At 42.6% G+C, this 13547-nt stretch overlaps 1 protein-coding gene across 5 annotated transcripts in view; it reads left to right on the top strand.

The window, feature by feature from the left end:
- Osbpl1a (oxysterol binding protein like 1A) overlaps positions 1 to 13547 on the top strand; it is a 187322-nt gene that overhangs the window by 121925 nt on the left and 51850 nt on the right. For all 5 annotated transcript variants that reach the window (XM_036204247.1, XM_036204246.1, XM_036204248.1 and 2 more), the window contains one exon: positions 2199 to 2355. In XM_036204247.1, coding sequence (XP_036060140.1) covers positions 2199 to 2355 — 157 coding nt within the window. The remainder of the gene's footprint in view (positions 1 to 2198; positions 2356 to 13547) is intronic.

Genomic DNA, 13547 nt, shown 5'->3' with positions numbered 1-13547 from the left:
ACCATACACTTCTGCCGAACCATGGACAGCTGCCAAATCTTACTCTCAGGGAATTTCATGTGCCAGCCTCGCACATGGCTCCTACAAAGGAAAGAGTGGATTGAGCAGTGTCCCAGATGGTAGATGAGTCACAGTTAGGATCGAAAAGTGGCCATTGGGCTCTGCAGAATAGAGATAAGTAGTAACCTTTGCCAGAGCTTTTTAGCTGATAGGCTGGATAGGGAGGATAGGGAGCAAGGTATAAATGGGAAGGGTGGGGAGGAGGAGCAGGGAGATGTCCAGGACAAGGAATGCAGGTCCCACTAGCCAGAAAGGACAGGGTCAGCAGTGCCATCTGATTGTGTGTCCCTGGGATGAGCATGGTGGTCCCATGTACACATTCCTAAAATGGCTAATACACACGAAGAAAGTGGGGCTTCAGCTTGTGTTTTACTACATTGACATCTTGTTTGGGGAAAGACTGTCTTTGCTCATAGAAGCTCTTGCTATCTCTTGTTTACTGTTTACCAAACATCTGCTTTTTAGTTAAAAACAACAACAACAAGCTTTTTAAGTAGACAAGTCCTTCCCTGTCATTTGAGTCTGTTAAATTTCAAACACAATGTCCTGTGTATGGCAATGTTTCAGAATAAATCCAGAGTTTGATTGCTTTTTTTAATTTATGACATCTAAATTACAAAGTACACGTGCATTTCAAGTCATACTAAGACAAGATTGTTTAACTCTTGATAGTTTACATGTGAACAAATTGTAAGATGCAGGCGTGAACCCCTTCTCTCTGCTGCGGTCCCCACTGTGATGCACGGTTGGGCCTGCAGCTCCTTGGATTGGTGCTTTCAGTTCTAACATTTACCATCACACACCTCGGGACATTATCACCTTGCCGTGCACAATTTAATGCTTACAAGTAGTTTCTGGAATTTTCTGTCTAGTTGTTGAACCAAAGTTGACCTCCAGGAGCTAAAACTATGGCAAGGCAAAGCGGCTGGGGGAGGACTTCTAGTGTGTGTCTTCGCTGTGAGGAGAGAGCTGTGAGGAGAGAACAGAGCTGGGTAAAGGTATCCTGCTGGTGTAAGCATCAGCGAGGCAGCTAGCACAGTGGGCCAGCATTTGCTTCTTTCTGATCAACCTAATGGGATCACGGTACGACTCCATGCATTGAGCTGAGTGCTAGCATGCAGTAGGAAGAAAGAAAGCCTAAACCCCTTGCTTCTGAGTTGAGCTGTAGTGCCTGTGTAGCAGATGGGAGCTCAGCACTCACTCATATCAAGCAGGCAAGTTTCAGAGAGTGGGTAGGGTCATATGGAAAGTCGTGCTCTGCCATAGACAGAGCCCTCCTCTAAAGACAGTTTCTGGAGAGTGAGTGCCTACTGCTTTGAGCCCAAACAAACTATTAAATAAGGAGTCAGAAAACTGGGGTTCAGATCTAACACCCCACTCGAAGAGCAGGAGGTTATTAAGATGCGTGTTGATAACCCAGAGCCTTCCTTGTCTTACCTTCCCAAAGCATCCTGGAGATGCTCAGAGGAGATTTGGGCTGTGAAAGTCTGGGTAGTTGCCATGGATGGTACCAAAGTGAATCACCATTGTGGTCCCCAGCAAACAGATGGCTCCATTCTGAGTACTTAGGCAACTGGAACTGTGGCATTTCCACCCTTACACCACCTGCCTGATAACTGATGTAAGGACACCAAGAATTGAGATGAATCATGCCAGGGCAGTGTTGTTACATGTGTTTTTTAAATTACCTTTCCTTTTGTTACTGCAGAATTTGATGTTACTTAAACTTCCGATAAGTATAGCCGCTGTAGATCTTCCATTATACATGAGTTTAAAATTGAACCTTTTGTGGGGAAGCTATAGTTAAGATGCCTTGAGAAGGAGGAGAATAGAATTTTGGGGTGGGAGACTACTGCATATGATTTCTTAAAGAACTCAGCAATCTTTGGCTAACTCTAAGTATATAAAATCAGTTTAATTGTAACTTTATATAAGTGTACATCTGTCACATAAATCCATGTGAGCCGCTGTGGGAGCGGGTTCTCTGAAATCCCTGAGGAGGTGTTTGTGGATGGGTTATGAAAGGACAAAGTAGGCAGCTTGAGTTTCACAGCCTGAGGCTGTGAGGGAGATAATCGTTGTTAGTGAAGCCTTGCACCCAGGGTCAGTCCATTCACCATGAGCCTGTTCTGCCACAGGTTCCGAGTCCGAGGCGTCCCTGACTTGCCTGGAAGCTGTGACAGCACACTCCTTTGAAGAGAACGAAGTGCCCGTGAGCAGTGGGAGACACAGAATGTCCGAAGGAAAAGATTGTGGCGGGGGAGACGCGCTCTCCAATGGCATCAAAAGACACAGGTACGGTAGGTAGACGTGGCAGCAGTCAGTCACTGTGCACAGCTTGAGGGCGTGAAAACAAGCGCTGTCCTCTGCTCCCCCCCCCCCCTTGGGTGCTTGCTTGCGTTGTTTGCTGTGCCCCTCCAAGACAGGTCTACACTGGAGTCCTCTTTCTTTGTCTGCTTCAGTGCAGGGCAGAGCACAGGCCTGGCTGCAGCAGCGGGGCTTTCAGGGAATGTCTAGAGCCACCTTTGGTTGGAGTCAGGTTCGCAGAACCACCCACTGAAGCCGATGCTCTGCTCCCGTTCATCATTCATGTTTCATGACTCTGCCTCCCAGTGCTATTTTGGTTCCTAGTCATTTGATCTTCTTGTGGGTTTTAAGAGTGAATAGTAATGTTGCCAGCCTGCTGTCACAATCTAGTTAAATTTAAACAAAGCCTGTTCCTAAGGTCAGGATTTGCTGAACACATCCATTTTACATGCTCGAATAACATTAGTTTGGTTTTATTCCCCTGATGGGCTAGTGCTAGAGATAATCTGAAATGACAAGATGTAACAGACACCCCCGTTCTCTGGTTTCTGACAAGTTCACAGACAGTGTGGTAAACTGCTTGTTGATGTTCATGGAGAGAGATATTTTATAAAATTACCAACAAGAAAGATACCATGTTTTCTTTGTAAGGAGATGCTGATGGTTAATTTCTACAGAACAGAGTCTTCTGTGTGTTCATACTGTAGATTGTATAACACCATGATTCTGACCACAATGGCCTCAAGCATTGTCTAGGACCAGTGTGTACACCACTGCTCTGATGTGTGCTTCCCCTCGTTAAAAAAAAACCTTAGTTTGCATTTCTTCTTAAAATATAAATGGATTTGAAAATGTCCTAAAAATTCATGTGACACTTAGGAACTAGCTAGATTAAAACAGCTTTCTTTGACTGAATTCTATTCTTTCCGTGGGGTCCACTATTACTGAGGTGTGGCTGGCAGTGTCTTTTAGGGCTCTTTTCCCCTTGCAGTGGTATCTTTGGAACACAGGACTAATGTGTTCCCAGGACATGAAACACTTACTAGTAAATCCACCATGCCATGCAGTGTCTGAAAGAAGACAACCTTTTAGTAAACACATGTATTGTTCTCAGTGACAAAACAAGCAAAATATTTGGGAAGATCAAAAATGAATGAGTTCTTGAGATAGAGTTACTAAAATACCCCAATGATTGCAGTGCCTGGTCCCAGCAGCTGCCCAGTGCTGTGGCCTGTGGGATTCCCTTCTGACTTTTCACCCTTCTGAATGTGCACTGTCACAAGACAGTGGCTATTTTGTATCCAGTGTGATTTTACTGTACTGATGTATCCTGTTCTCAGTCATACACAGAAGGGTACAAATATGCAACTTGGAATTGTTCAGAAAAGATCAACTCAGGCCAAGTCTTAGGGAGAGGAAATATAAGGAACTAGAGACCTAACCAGAAAAGTTACACTTATATAGCAAGATGCATCCTATTAAAATTGTAACTGTATGACACACTCTTCTGTTACTCTGTTTTATCAAAAGTGGAGAAGTTAGGAAATTGTCATAAGCCTAACAAATGCCTGCTTGGGAAAGGTAGCTTTGACAGGAGACTTTCAAATGCCTGTGTTTTAAAAGGCTCCCCTAGAGTCAGTGGATAGATGGGTATATGTGGATTACAATTTTTTTTAAAATAACAAGTGAGAAATTTTACTAATTATAAACCCAGCTTAACTGATATGCTGATAATTTTTAAAAGTATTTCAACCATTTTTCTAATATTTCATGAAACTATTTGTCCAGTAGAAATTTAATATGAAAATTATTAAAATCTCAACTACATTCATTTAGACAGTACTTTTTTTGAGCTCTGATCTTTTAGCTTGCAGCACCTTTTCCCAAATAGTTCCCTTAGTTAAAGTTTTAGCTGTGGGTTTCAACATGTCACTTGATATAATGTAACAGATACAAAGCAGGGAGTAGGACATGCTGGCCCCAGAGGAGGTTTTGTCAATGTCATTCCTTGTCTCAACAGCATCCACAGGTTGGAGAAGACACAAGTGATCCTTTCTGTTTTGTTGTTTTGTTTTTTTTTAAGCTGAGGATCGAACCCAGGGCCTTGTGCTTGCTAGGCAAGCACTCTACCACTGAGCTAAATCCCCAACCCGAACCTTTCTGGTAGATGAACTTAGCCCCAGTTAGGAAGCATTGCAGCAAGCTGCAACAGCAGAGGCACTCCGATGTCAACAGCTACAGGAAATGCTTAGTGATGAGACAGTAAGATAATTACAGCATCAGAAGGTGGACAGGATTCTTGACTCATTCATTCATTCATTTTTTTATTTTTTACTTTTCTTAGAGCCCATAGCCAGAGACACAACACACAAAAAACTTGAGAAATAAAATTGTCACTATCCACAGATGGTGTATTTGTCTACATAGAAGATATATAGTGTCCATAAAGAAGTATGAGAGTTAGTAAAAATATTTGGCAAGGTTGTTGCATACACAATTACATGTAAATTATCAAGAGAGAGAAAGAAACATTTAGAGCATCTACTGAAAGTAACAGCCTTATCAATTTTACTCCTTCCCCCAAAAATACCACCCACTCATACAGGAAGAAAAAGATAATGACACTTATTGAAAATGAACACTCATTGTCAAAGAGGTCCTCTTGCCATATTGATCTGTAGATCTAATGTAATTTTTATTCAAATTATATTCTTTTTCCATGGAAACTGGGGAGTAGGTTCTGAGGTATACATGAAGTAAAAAGGACTTTGAAGAATCAAAATCAGGAGCCAGATCACAGGAAAGGATGGATGCCATTTTCTTTACCAAATGTCAAGGCCTGTGACAGAATACTTAGTTCAGCTTCTCTAGGAGCTAGACAGACCTGTAGGAAAGACTCATAAGGAGGAAAGCTGATCCTGTGTAATAAAGCTTGGAGATGGGGCTTGGTAAGGAATGATTATAGTCATCTGCTTTGGGGAGGGTGAGCGGGCAATGGGTCTCTCTTCCTATCTGAAGATTCATTTTCTGTAGGTTTAAGCTACTATATATAGAAAGTACTTTCAAATGTTGAACTGATTATTCTAATATTTATATCATGTTAGGTATTAGAAGTGCTCTGGAGATGATTTAAATACACAGAAGGAGGTACACAGGTTACTGTGCATATACAACCCAATTTTACGTAGCTGGCGCCAGCATCTGCAGATGTTTATATGAGGAATCAGGGCCCTAGAACTGATGCTCTGTAGATTCCAAGAAATGACTGCATATAATTATAAATTCAGATGAGCCAAACACCTAAATGTGAAATTTAAAATAGCTTCATAAGGATAGATTGTTTATTTCATCTGATGATAATAATTCAGGTTCACTTTCTTGTTGATTCGAGTCTTTCTGCACTCTGTCTTTCTTTTTTGTTTTGTTTTGTTTTTCGAGATAGGGTTTCTCTGTGTTGTTTTGGTGCCTGTCTTGGATCTTGCTCTGTAGACCAGGTTGGCCTTGAACTCCAGAGATCTTCCTGGCTCTGCCTCCCGAGTAGAAGCTCTTTGTCTTAAAGGTGGCTGAGGATCACAGGGTTTGTTACGCTGAGACAGTGGGCTGAACCTCCAGGTAGGTGGCAGTAACCTTCCCTCCCACTATGACACCTTTTGATGTGAAGTCTTAGGTAGCTGAAGGAACAGGAAAGTGGTAACAGTTATGTTCTATATATGAAGATTTTGTTCTAGAGGTTCATGGACAAGCCGAAGTAAAGAGGTTGAAACATACAGTCTATGTCAGTATTTCTCAGAAAGTACAAATATATCGAGAAAATGGGAAGTAAAGTATTTAGTTCATATCATATCTCATCACTGGAGCCATCAGTGAAAGAGCAAGAACTTTGCCAAGAATCTGGCAGGTTTGTAGAAGGGTCTAGGGACAGCAGGAAGCAGCAGTAAAGTTGCTGGAGACTGCTCTTTTCTGCCTGGAAGGTAGAGGGTTGGGATGGGAGGAGGGAGAACAGCGAAGAATCTCAAGCAGTCTGGGCTCGAGGCATCCCATAACCAGCTGGGCATAAGCGTGTTTCAGGAGCCCACCCTGTAGACTCCTAAGAACAGCCTATTGTAGAAACTCAGTGAGGGTGATCCTGTTAGCAGTGTGGAGGTTGGGTACTGCAGACTGTGATGTAGGCTGACTGTGGCCAGTCAGGAAATTGCAGGTGTCTGTTCTTGGAGGCCAGTCCACATGGATCACCTGGAATGGACTGGCAAATTGGAGGGTAACAGCTTGAGGCACTGACCTCAGACTCCACAGACCACTCAGATTACAGGATATTCATCTGCAGAACCACACCCATAACCTCTCCACAAGAAGGAGGCCAGCTTGCCAAATGGGACTTGTCATGGGGATTCCGATTTTAAAACTTATCCTAGGAACAAGCTGGCAGGCCATGAGGTCACTTAGAGTGTGTTAGGAAGGAGCAAAAGCAGGATGGACCTAAGCTTGCCACAGTTCGTCATAGGCCCAGATTGGGCTGTTTATAGACAGGAATTCCCATAGGAAAACTGTGACATCATACCTTGGTGAAGTCACCCATTGCTATGCCAGGCTAAAAAGAAGATAGTGGAGAAACTGCTCTTTGGAAGCAGGGCTGAGGCTCAGGGTACCACAGACCCATCCCTTTATCTTACCCTCCTCCTGAGGTGCTCTTTGTAGCCTGGAGGGGCTTTACAACAGTTAGAAAACCACAAGTCTGTCCCAGCATGGGCATGTGGGAGGACAATATGGTGAAGATGTGCTTTGTCCTGAGGGCGCTCATTCTGTAAGGGCAGTTTTCTGGAGTCTGCAGCTCTGCTAGAATGAACTGCATGACAAATAGCTAAGGAATTGGTGTTCTTTATCTAGGCTGTGAAAAATAAAAATAAAGACTAGTTTTTCAGGTGGATAGCTCCATTTTTTAAAACGTATTGCAAAGAATTTTGAGCCTGCCTAGAAGTATAGAAAATACTATTTTGAACATTGTGTATCTATCATTAGCATCATTATCATACATATGTGTTGGTGTCTGTTTTGCTGAAACTTCAGCTCATTTCCTATAACTTTAAAGCTAAACTTTAGGATATATTAGCTTCAATATTTGTTCTTCAGGACACAAATTTTTAATTGAAAGAATTGTATAGATGTGTTGTGTACAGCATGGTATTTTTGAAATACATGTATATCATAGAATGGCTAAGTAGAACTAATTAGCATATGCATTACCTTTATACATATTTTGTTGTAAGAATAATTAAAATCTATATTGCGTTGCATTGCAGTAAACATTCATCGTGTTGTGCAATAGATGTTTTCAGCTTAGTTCTAGAAAACATGAAGTGTACCAGCTGTGGTAGTGCATACTTTTAATCCCAGGCAGAGGCAAGAGGATCTCTATGAGTTAGAGGCCTGAATGGTCTGCATCGTGAGCTCCAGGGCTACACAGAGAGACCTTGTCTCAAAAAACAAAACAAAAACAAAAAGACAAAAAAGAAAACATGGAATGCTTTGTGCATGTTGTGTGTGTGCACATTAGGATTAGTCTAATATTTTTTGTATTAGGTACGCTGTAGCAAAGTGCCGCCAGAGTGAGTGCTCTTCATCTTTAAATAACCCGGACTCTCCCCCACTAAATCACAAAACCGTTGATTATTATAAATGAGTAATCGTTTTTGTATTTTTGTTTTGTTTTGTTTTGTTTTGTTTTTTGAGCTGAGGATCGAACCCTGGGCCTTGCACTTGCTAGGCAAGCACTCTACCACTGAGCTAAATCCCCAACCTGAGTAATCGTTTCTTAAATATCTTCAAATATTTAATTAGTCTTCAAATTTCCCTGCTTGTCTCATAACTGTGTCTTAGTAATTGGATCTGAAATGTCACTTAGTGATGAGGACCAGAAGTTCCACATCTTATGTCTGGCAGAATCTCTAGGCTTTCTGTTCCCTCCTCCTAGCCTTTCCTACCCTTTATTTGTTCTGCACAATACTCCACAGTCTGGAGTGTCATTTAACATGGGCTTTGCCCCTGAATGCCCTTTAAACCACTCTATTCAGAAGTTTGCCCAGGCTTAGGGTTGATATTATTATTATTATTATTATTATTATTATTATTATTATTATTATAGTTGTAGTAGTATTTGGTGTGGTATACTGCATAGACACACATACTGTGGGGGCAAGGCATACCTCCTGCTACATCAGTCAGGAGAATATATATGCTGTCTGGTTTCTTTTTATTTTGTGTAGAGAGTAATTCCCTGGTTTGGGCCTTGTGAGCTGACTGTTTCATGGGAAAGGCATCTGGCAGCCTTTTACTTAGTGATTTTAGTGGCCATTGATCATTGTCCTCGTCCATGTTTCTTTGGGAGCTACAAAATAGTGCTATTTCAAACCTGCATTCCTCATATTTATTAACAGAATTCTATTCAGAAGAGCTGCTGGATTGGGGGAGATGACCTTATTCTTGCCATGCTAGCATAAGGACTTGAGTTCAGATTCCCAGCATGCACTTTTAAAAAGTGGGCACAATGGCATGCGTTGTAATCCCAGTGGTAGAGAAGTGGAGACAGACCGGTCGCTAGAGATCTCTGGCCAGGTTCAATTAGAGAGAGACCCTATCTCCAAAAAATAAGGTGGAAAGTGGTTGAGGCTACTCAACGTCAGCTTCAGGCTGTCACACACACGTACATCTATGTGAAACACACACACACACACACACACACTCACTCACTCACTCACTCACTCACACACACACACTCACACACACTCTCTCACTCCAGACAAGCTAATCAGTACCTCTTTACAAAATGATATATAAGGCTTCCCCTCAAAAGTGATGTGTGAATATATGGACTAGAGTTGTTTAAATATCTTACTTTATTTCCCCTTCTGTGGTCAGTGAGAGCTCCCCTTTGTCCATTCCCTAGGATTCCATTTTGTTTGTGATGCTTTGTAAGTGTGTATGTGCAGGTGCTTGTGTGCATGTGGGTTAGCACATAACCTTGTGTCAATCTGCGGCTGCGTTCAGTGTTTGTTTAAACACGGTCTCTCATTGCCTTGAAACTTCCGTACATAGGCCTAGGTAGCTGGCCAAAAGTTCAGGGATCTTTTCCTCCCATCTTGCACGCCCAGCTTTTTTGTTTGTTTTTGTTTTTGTTTTTCAAGATAGATTTTCTCTGTGTAACCCTAGCTGTTCTGGATCTCACTCTGTAGACCAGGCTGATCTCGAACTCACAGAGATCTGCCTGCCTCTGCAAGAGCTGGGAATAAAGGTGTGCCACCACGCCTGGCTATCATGCCCAGCTTTTTACATGGGTTCTGTAGATTGGAACTCATGCTTGTGAGGCAAGCGCTTTACCAGACTGAGCCATCTGCTCAGTCCCCAACTTCCCATAGGTATAATGTGCTTACAGGACATATGTGTCCTTGAGAGCCACCTTGCAGGCGTGTATTGTCTAGTATCTGTTCTAGACCTAGAGTCCTGCTCCATTTTCCTGGGAACTTCTGGTTAGAAGCAGCTGAGTGTTACTTCTGGTCTATTTTAGTTTATGACATTGGAACTGATTATCCCACTTTGTTTTTCCTGTAGATAAGAGGTCCTTTGTAACTTTGCCTCTTTTTTCGCTTGAGAATGTACAGTGACCCCAGAGTTTTAGGTCTCTTTTTTCCCACCTAGTTTGTAATTGGATTGTTCTTGAGCCACCGAACAGATGGCTGTGCGGACGTTGTTTAGATATGCTTCCATTTTAAAATTTGCATTTGTGATAGATTAAATGTGGTTTAGAGTTCACAAGCATAATTGAGGATGATTTGTAAATAAACCCAACATTTTACCCATTTTTTGAAAGAATGTTGAATTTACTAATTTTCAGGTTCTTTATGTGATCATTAAGGAAACTGGCTTTCCCATGTGAATACATTTTTTTCAGGCTTTTTTTTTTTTTTTTTTTTTCCATAGGATCTCTCTGTGTAGCCCTGGCAGTCCCACAACTCACCATGTAGATCAGGCTGGCCTGGAACTCACAGAGATAGACTAGCCTCTGCCTCCCATATGCTGAGATTAAAGTTGTGTGCCATTACACCTGGCTTTTTTCAGACCTTTCAAAAAGAAAAATAATTCTTAAAATTTCTATTTTTATCTTATTGTAGGAAATAGGTTTACTAAAATTATTTAAGTAATAATACCTTTAAATTTAAAATTACTGGGTCTTCCTCTATGTAAGTCTTTTTGAAAAAGAAGACATATCAGTCAACGCTAATAGTGTAGTTATTATGAGTTTTGGAAGTTTGAATCCCACTTAGTGCCACTTTCTTGACCATAGGCTAAGAAATAATTTCCTTGAAATTCAACTTTGTCTGTAAAATGGCAACAAAGTCGACCTTACTGGCTGTTGATGCTTAAATTAGGTGATCTGCGTAAGGCGTCTGCGGACCTTTGAATCATAGATATAGAAGGCTATTCCACAGGAGTAAGACTACACACTTGCTTACTTTTCATGTCTGTCTGTCTGTGACAGTTCTCTTCTGTAGCCTGTGCTAGCCCAGAATTCACTGTGTAACCCAGGCTTGCCCCTGTACTCACAGCAATACTCCCGCCTCATCCACTAGAGTGCTGGGATTGCAGGGTGAGCTGCCAAGCCCGGCACATTCACTCCTTTCCCTTCAGTGAAAGGGCTTTGAATGTGTTTTAGAGCGTCAGCCTTGTCCTTTGAGAGGGGCTTGAAAAGGGGAAGCTGAGGTGAAAGCATTGGTCCTCGGAAAAAACTGTTTTCTTCTGGTAAGGGTGAGATAAAAAGTCTGGTTTTAGTGTGCTGGCCTTGGTTCCCATGTCATCCCGTGGTGTGCTGGAGCAAAGCCTGGCCTTCTCTGGTGAAGGCGGCCGGGCCCTGCCATGCCCTGCGCTGCTGCACTGTCAGCGGCGTAAACAAGAGCCGGTGAGGCCTGTGAGCCTGTCCTCCTTCCTTGTCCCTTGGCACTGCCTCTCCCTGGGCAGAGGTCTCATTACTTTCTCCTTTGGATCCAGAGACCTTCTCAGTCTCTTAGGTAAATACCCAGTTTCTATTTCAAGTTTGTTTCAAAAACACTTCAATCTCACAGTGTCTAAGACAGATGTTGTTAAATACATACCGAAGTATACATTTTTGATTAGTAGGCGAAGTGACGGCTTTCATTGTGACGTTTCCATACATACATATACCATTATGCTCCTTCTTTCTCATCCGCTTCTGTGTCTGCACTCTCCCATCCTCTTCTTTCTGGTCTTGCTTATTGTCTTGCTCTATTTCAATGAGGTGGTATCTCTTGCGCCCCACCCACACTCATGAGCACATGGTTTGGAACATTAGGAAGTACCTTTTAGTGTAACATGGCCTTCTAGTGGTCTGCTGGAATCTATATACTCCGTACATTTGTGTTCGTCATAAATTGAGCACCTTAACGTCTGCTAACACATGGAATCTGGTCTCCAGGATTACATTCAAGTGTCTTTTGCCCTTTGGAATTGAGCCAATCTAAATTTTGCCTCCAGGAGAGAACTGCCTCAGGGGACCTACCTAGAGTTCTTCAGTTTTGTTTTCTTTGCTTGTTAGCTCATGAAAAAAAAAAATACAGAGATAACAAAAAGGATTTGCAAGGTTGAAAAAATACCGAAGTCATTGTAAAAACCACAGAAGTTATTTAGATATTTGTTACTTTGTTTTCTCTGTTCCTAAAGGTCTGGGGGAAACATCACTGGATACACCACTCTTTTCAAAACACTGTGGGTATCTAAGACGTGATCCAGGCTTGTTGTCTTGTGTCAGGATTTGAAATGAATAGTGAACTCTTTCACCGCAGACACCTGGAGACAGACACTGCAGTCAGTGTTACTGTGGACACTGCTTCTCTACGGAAGCAATCAGGTCTGCCGTCTGGACAGACATGGATAAGGAGAAGAACCAGCTCTGAGTGAGTGTGTGCGCACTGTTCCCTGTGCAGTGGAGCGTGGCTCAAGCAGGCATGGTGCACAGTGCCAGCCCTTCTAGCAGGTAGAGGAGCCATGGTCTTGAGATAAGTGAGAGCCACCAACTTCACATGCTGCTTCTGCCCTGAGGTTAAGATAGCTCTTGACTCGGGCAAGCGTTGACCCACTAAGCCTCACCCTGTTTCTTTTCCTAGCTCAGCAGAACCTTACATAGTCAGAGCAGATTGACAGGGACCTGTCTGCTTGGCTTTGGAGACTGCCACAGTCTAGCTTGCACCAAACTCTAGATCAAGGGCTCTTACAGTGTGCACATAGGAATGATGGCTGATCTTGCTCTGAGATTGTATTGGTGTCTCTAAAGTACCTGTATTGTCACTTTCTGATTCTTAAAATACTTTCTGACTTGTAGGTGAGGCAGGTGTTATTGTAACCTTCCAGCAGGTTTGAGGGACTGGGAGCTTGACTTGGCTAGGACTCTGGCCGCCAAGCCAGCTCTGGGGTCAGTGGGGTCCTGTCTTTTGAGACAGGAAGAAGATGAGGGAGCAAGAACCCCCTTCTCTGGTCTCCACCTGTACATACACCATATACACATACACAAACAAATTAATTTTAAGTTTAGGCTTTTTTTTTTGGTAGTTACTTAGAATAACAGAGATATCTAGGGAAAATATCCTATTCTGAAACTCAAGGTAATTTGCCTCAGCTTTTGATTCTGTTTCCTGCTTCCATGTAATGATTGACAAAAACTGGCACCATTTTCCCAAATGGCGGTTAAGTTCCCAGAAGGAAACACAAGCATCCTTCAAGTGGTGCTGCCTTTAAAACAAGACTGAGATGGAAACACATCTCCACAAGCAGCCTCAGAGAGTATTCCCTCTCCTGTAAGCCCCATCCACTGACTTCCCAAAGGAATCACCAATAAGGGTTTAAATGACAGCGTTTTTATGGGGATTGCTTTTCCTCAACAACAGCACATTTTTCTCAGGACTGGTGGAAGTCAAGACTTTTGGCTGTTTCCTTTATGGTAGAATCAACACAGCCTGGCTGCGCAGAAACAGACTCCTCAGCCAGGGATCTGCTGGATCTCACTCTGTTTATAGCTCTATTGTCTTCAGCAGAAGCAACTAGCTACTAGGAAAGGGGCAACAGCCAGACAGGAAAAGGAAGGCACCCCACGGTACTGTGCAGCGTCAAGCAGGACAGAG

The sequence above is a fragment of the Onychomys torridus genome, chromosome 13, assembly GCF_903995425.1.
Source record: "Onychomys torridus chromosome 13, mOncTor1.1, whole genome shotgun sequence".
NCBI classification, from domain to species: domain Eukaryota; kingdom Metazoa; phylum Chordata; class Mammalia; order Rodentia; family Cricetidae; genus Onychomys; species Onychomys torridus.
Note: the sequence above shows the minus strand (reverse complement) of the source record. Positions and strands in the feature narration are given on the sequence as shown.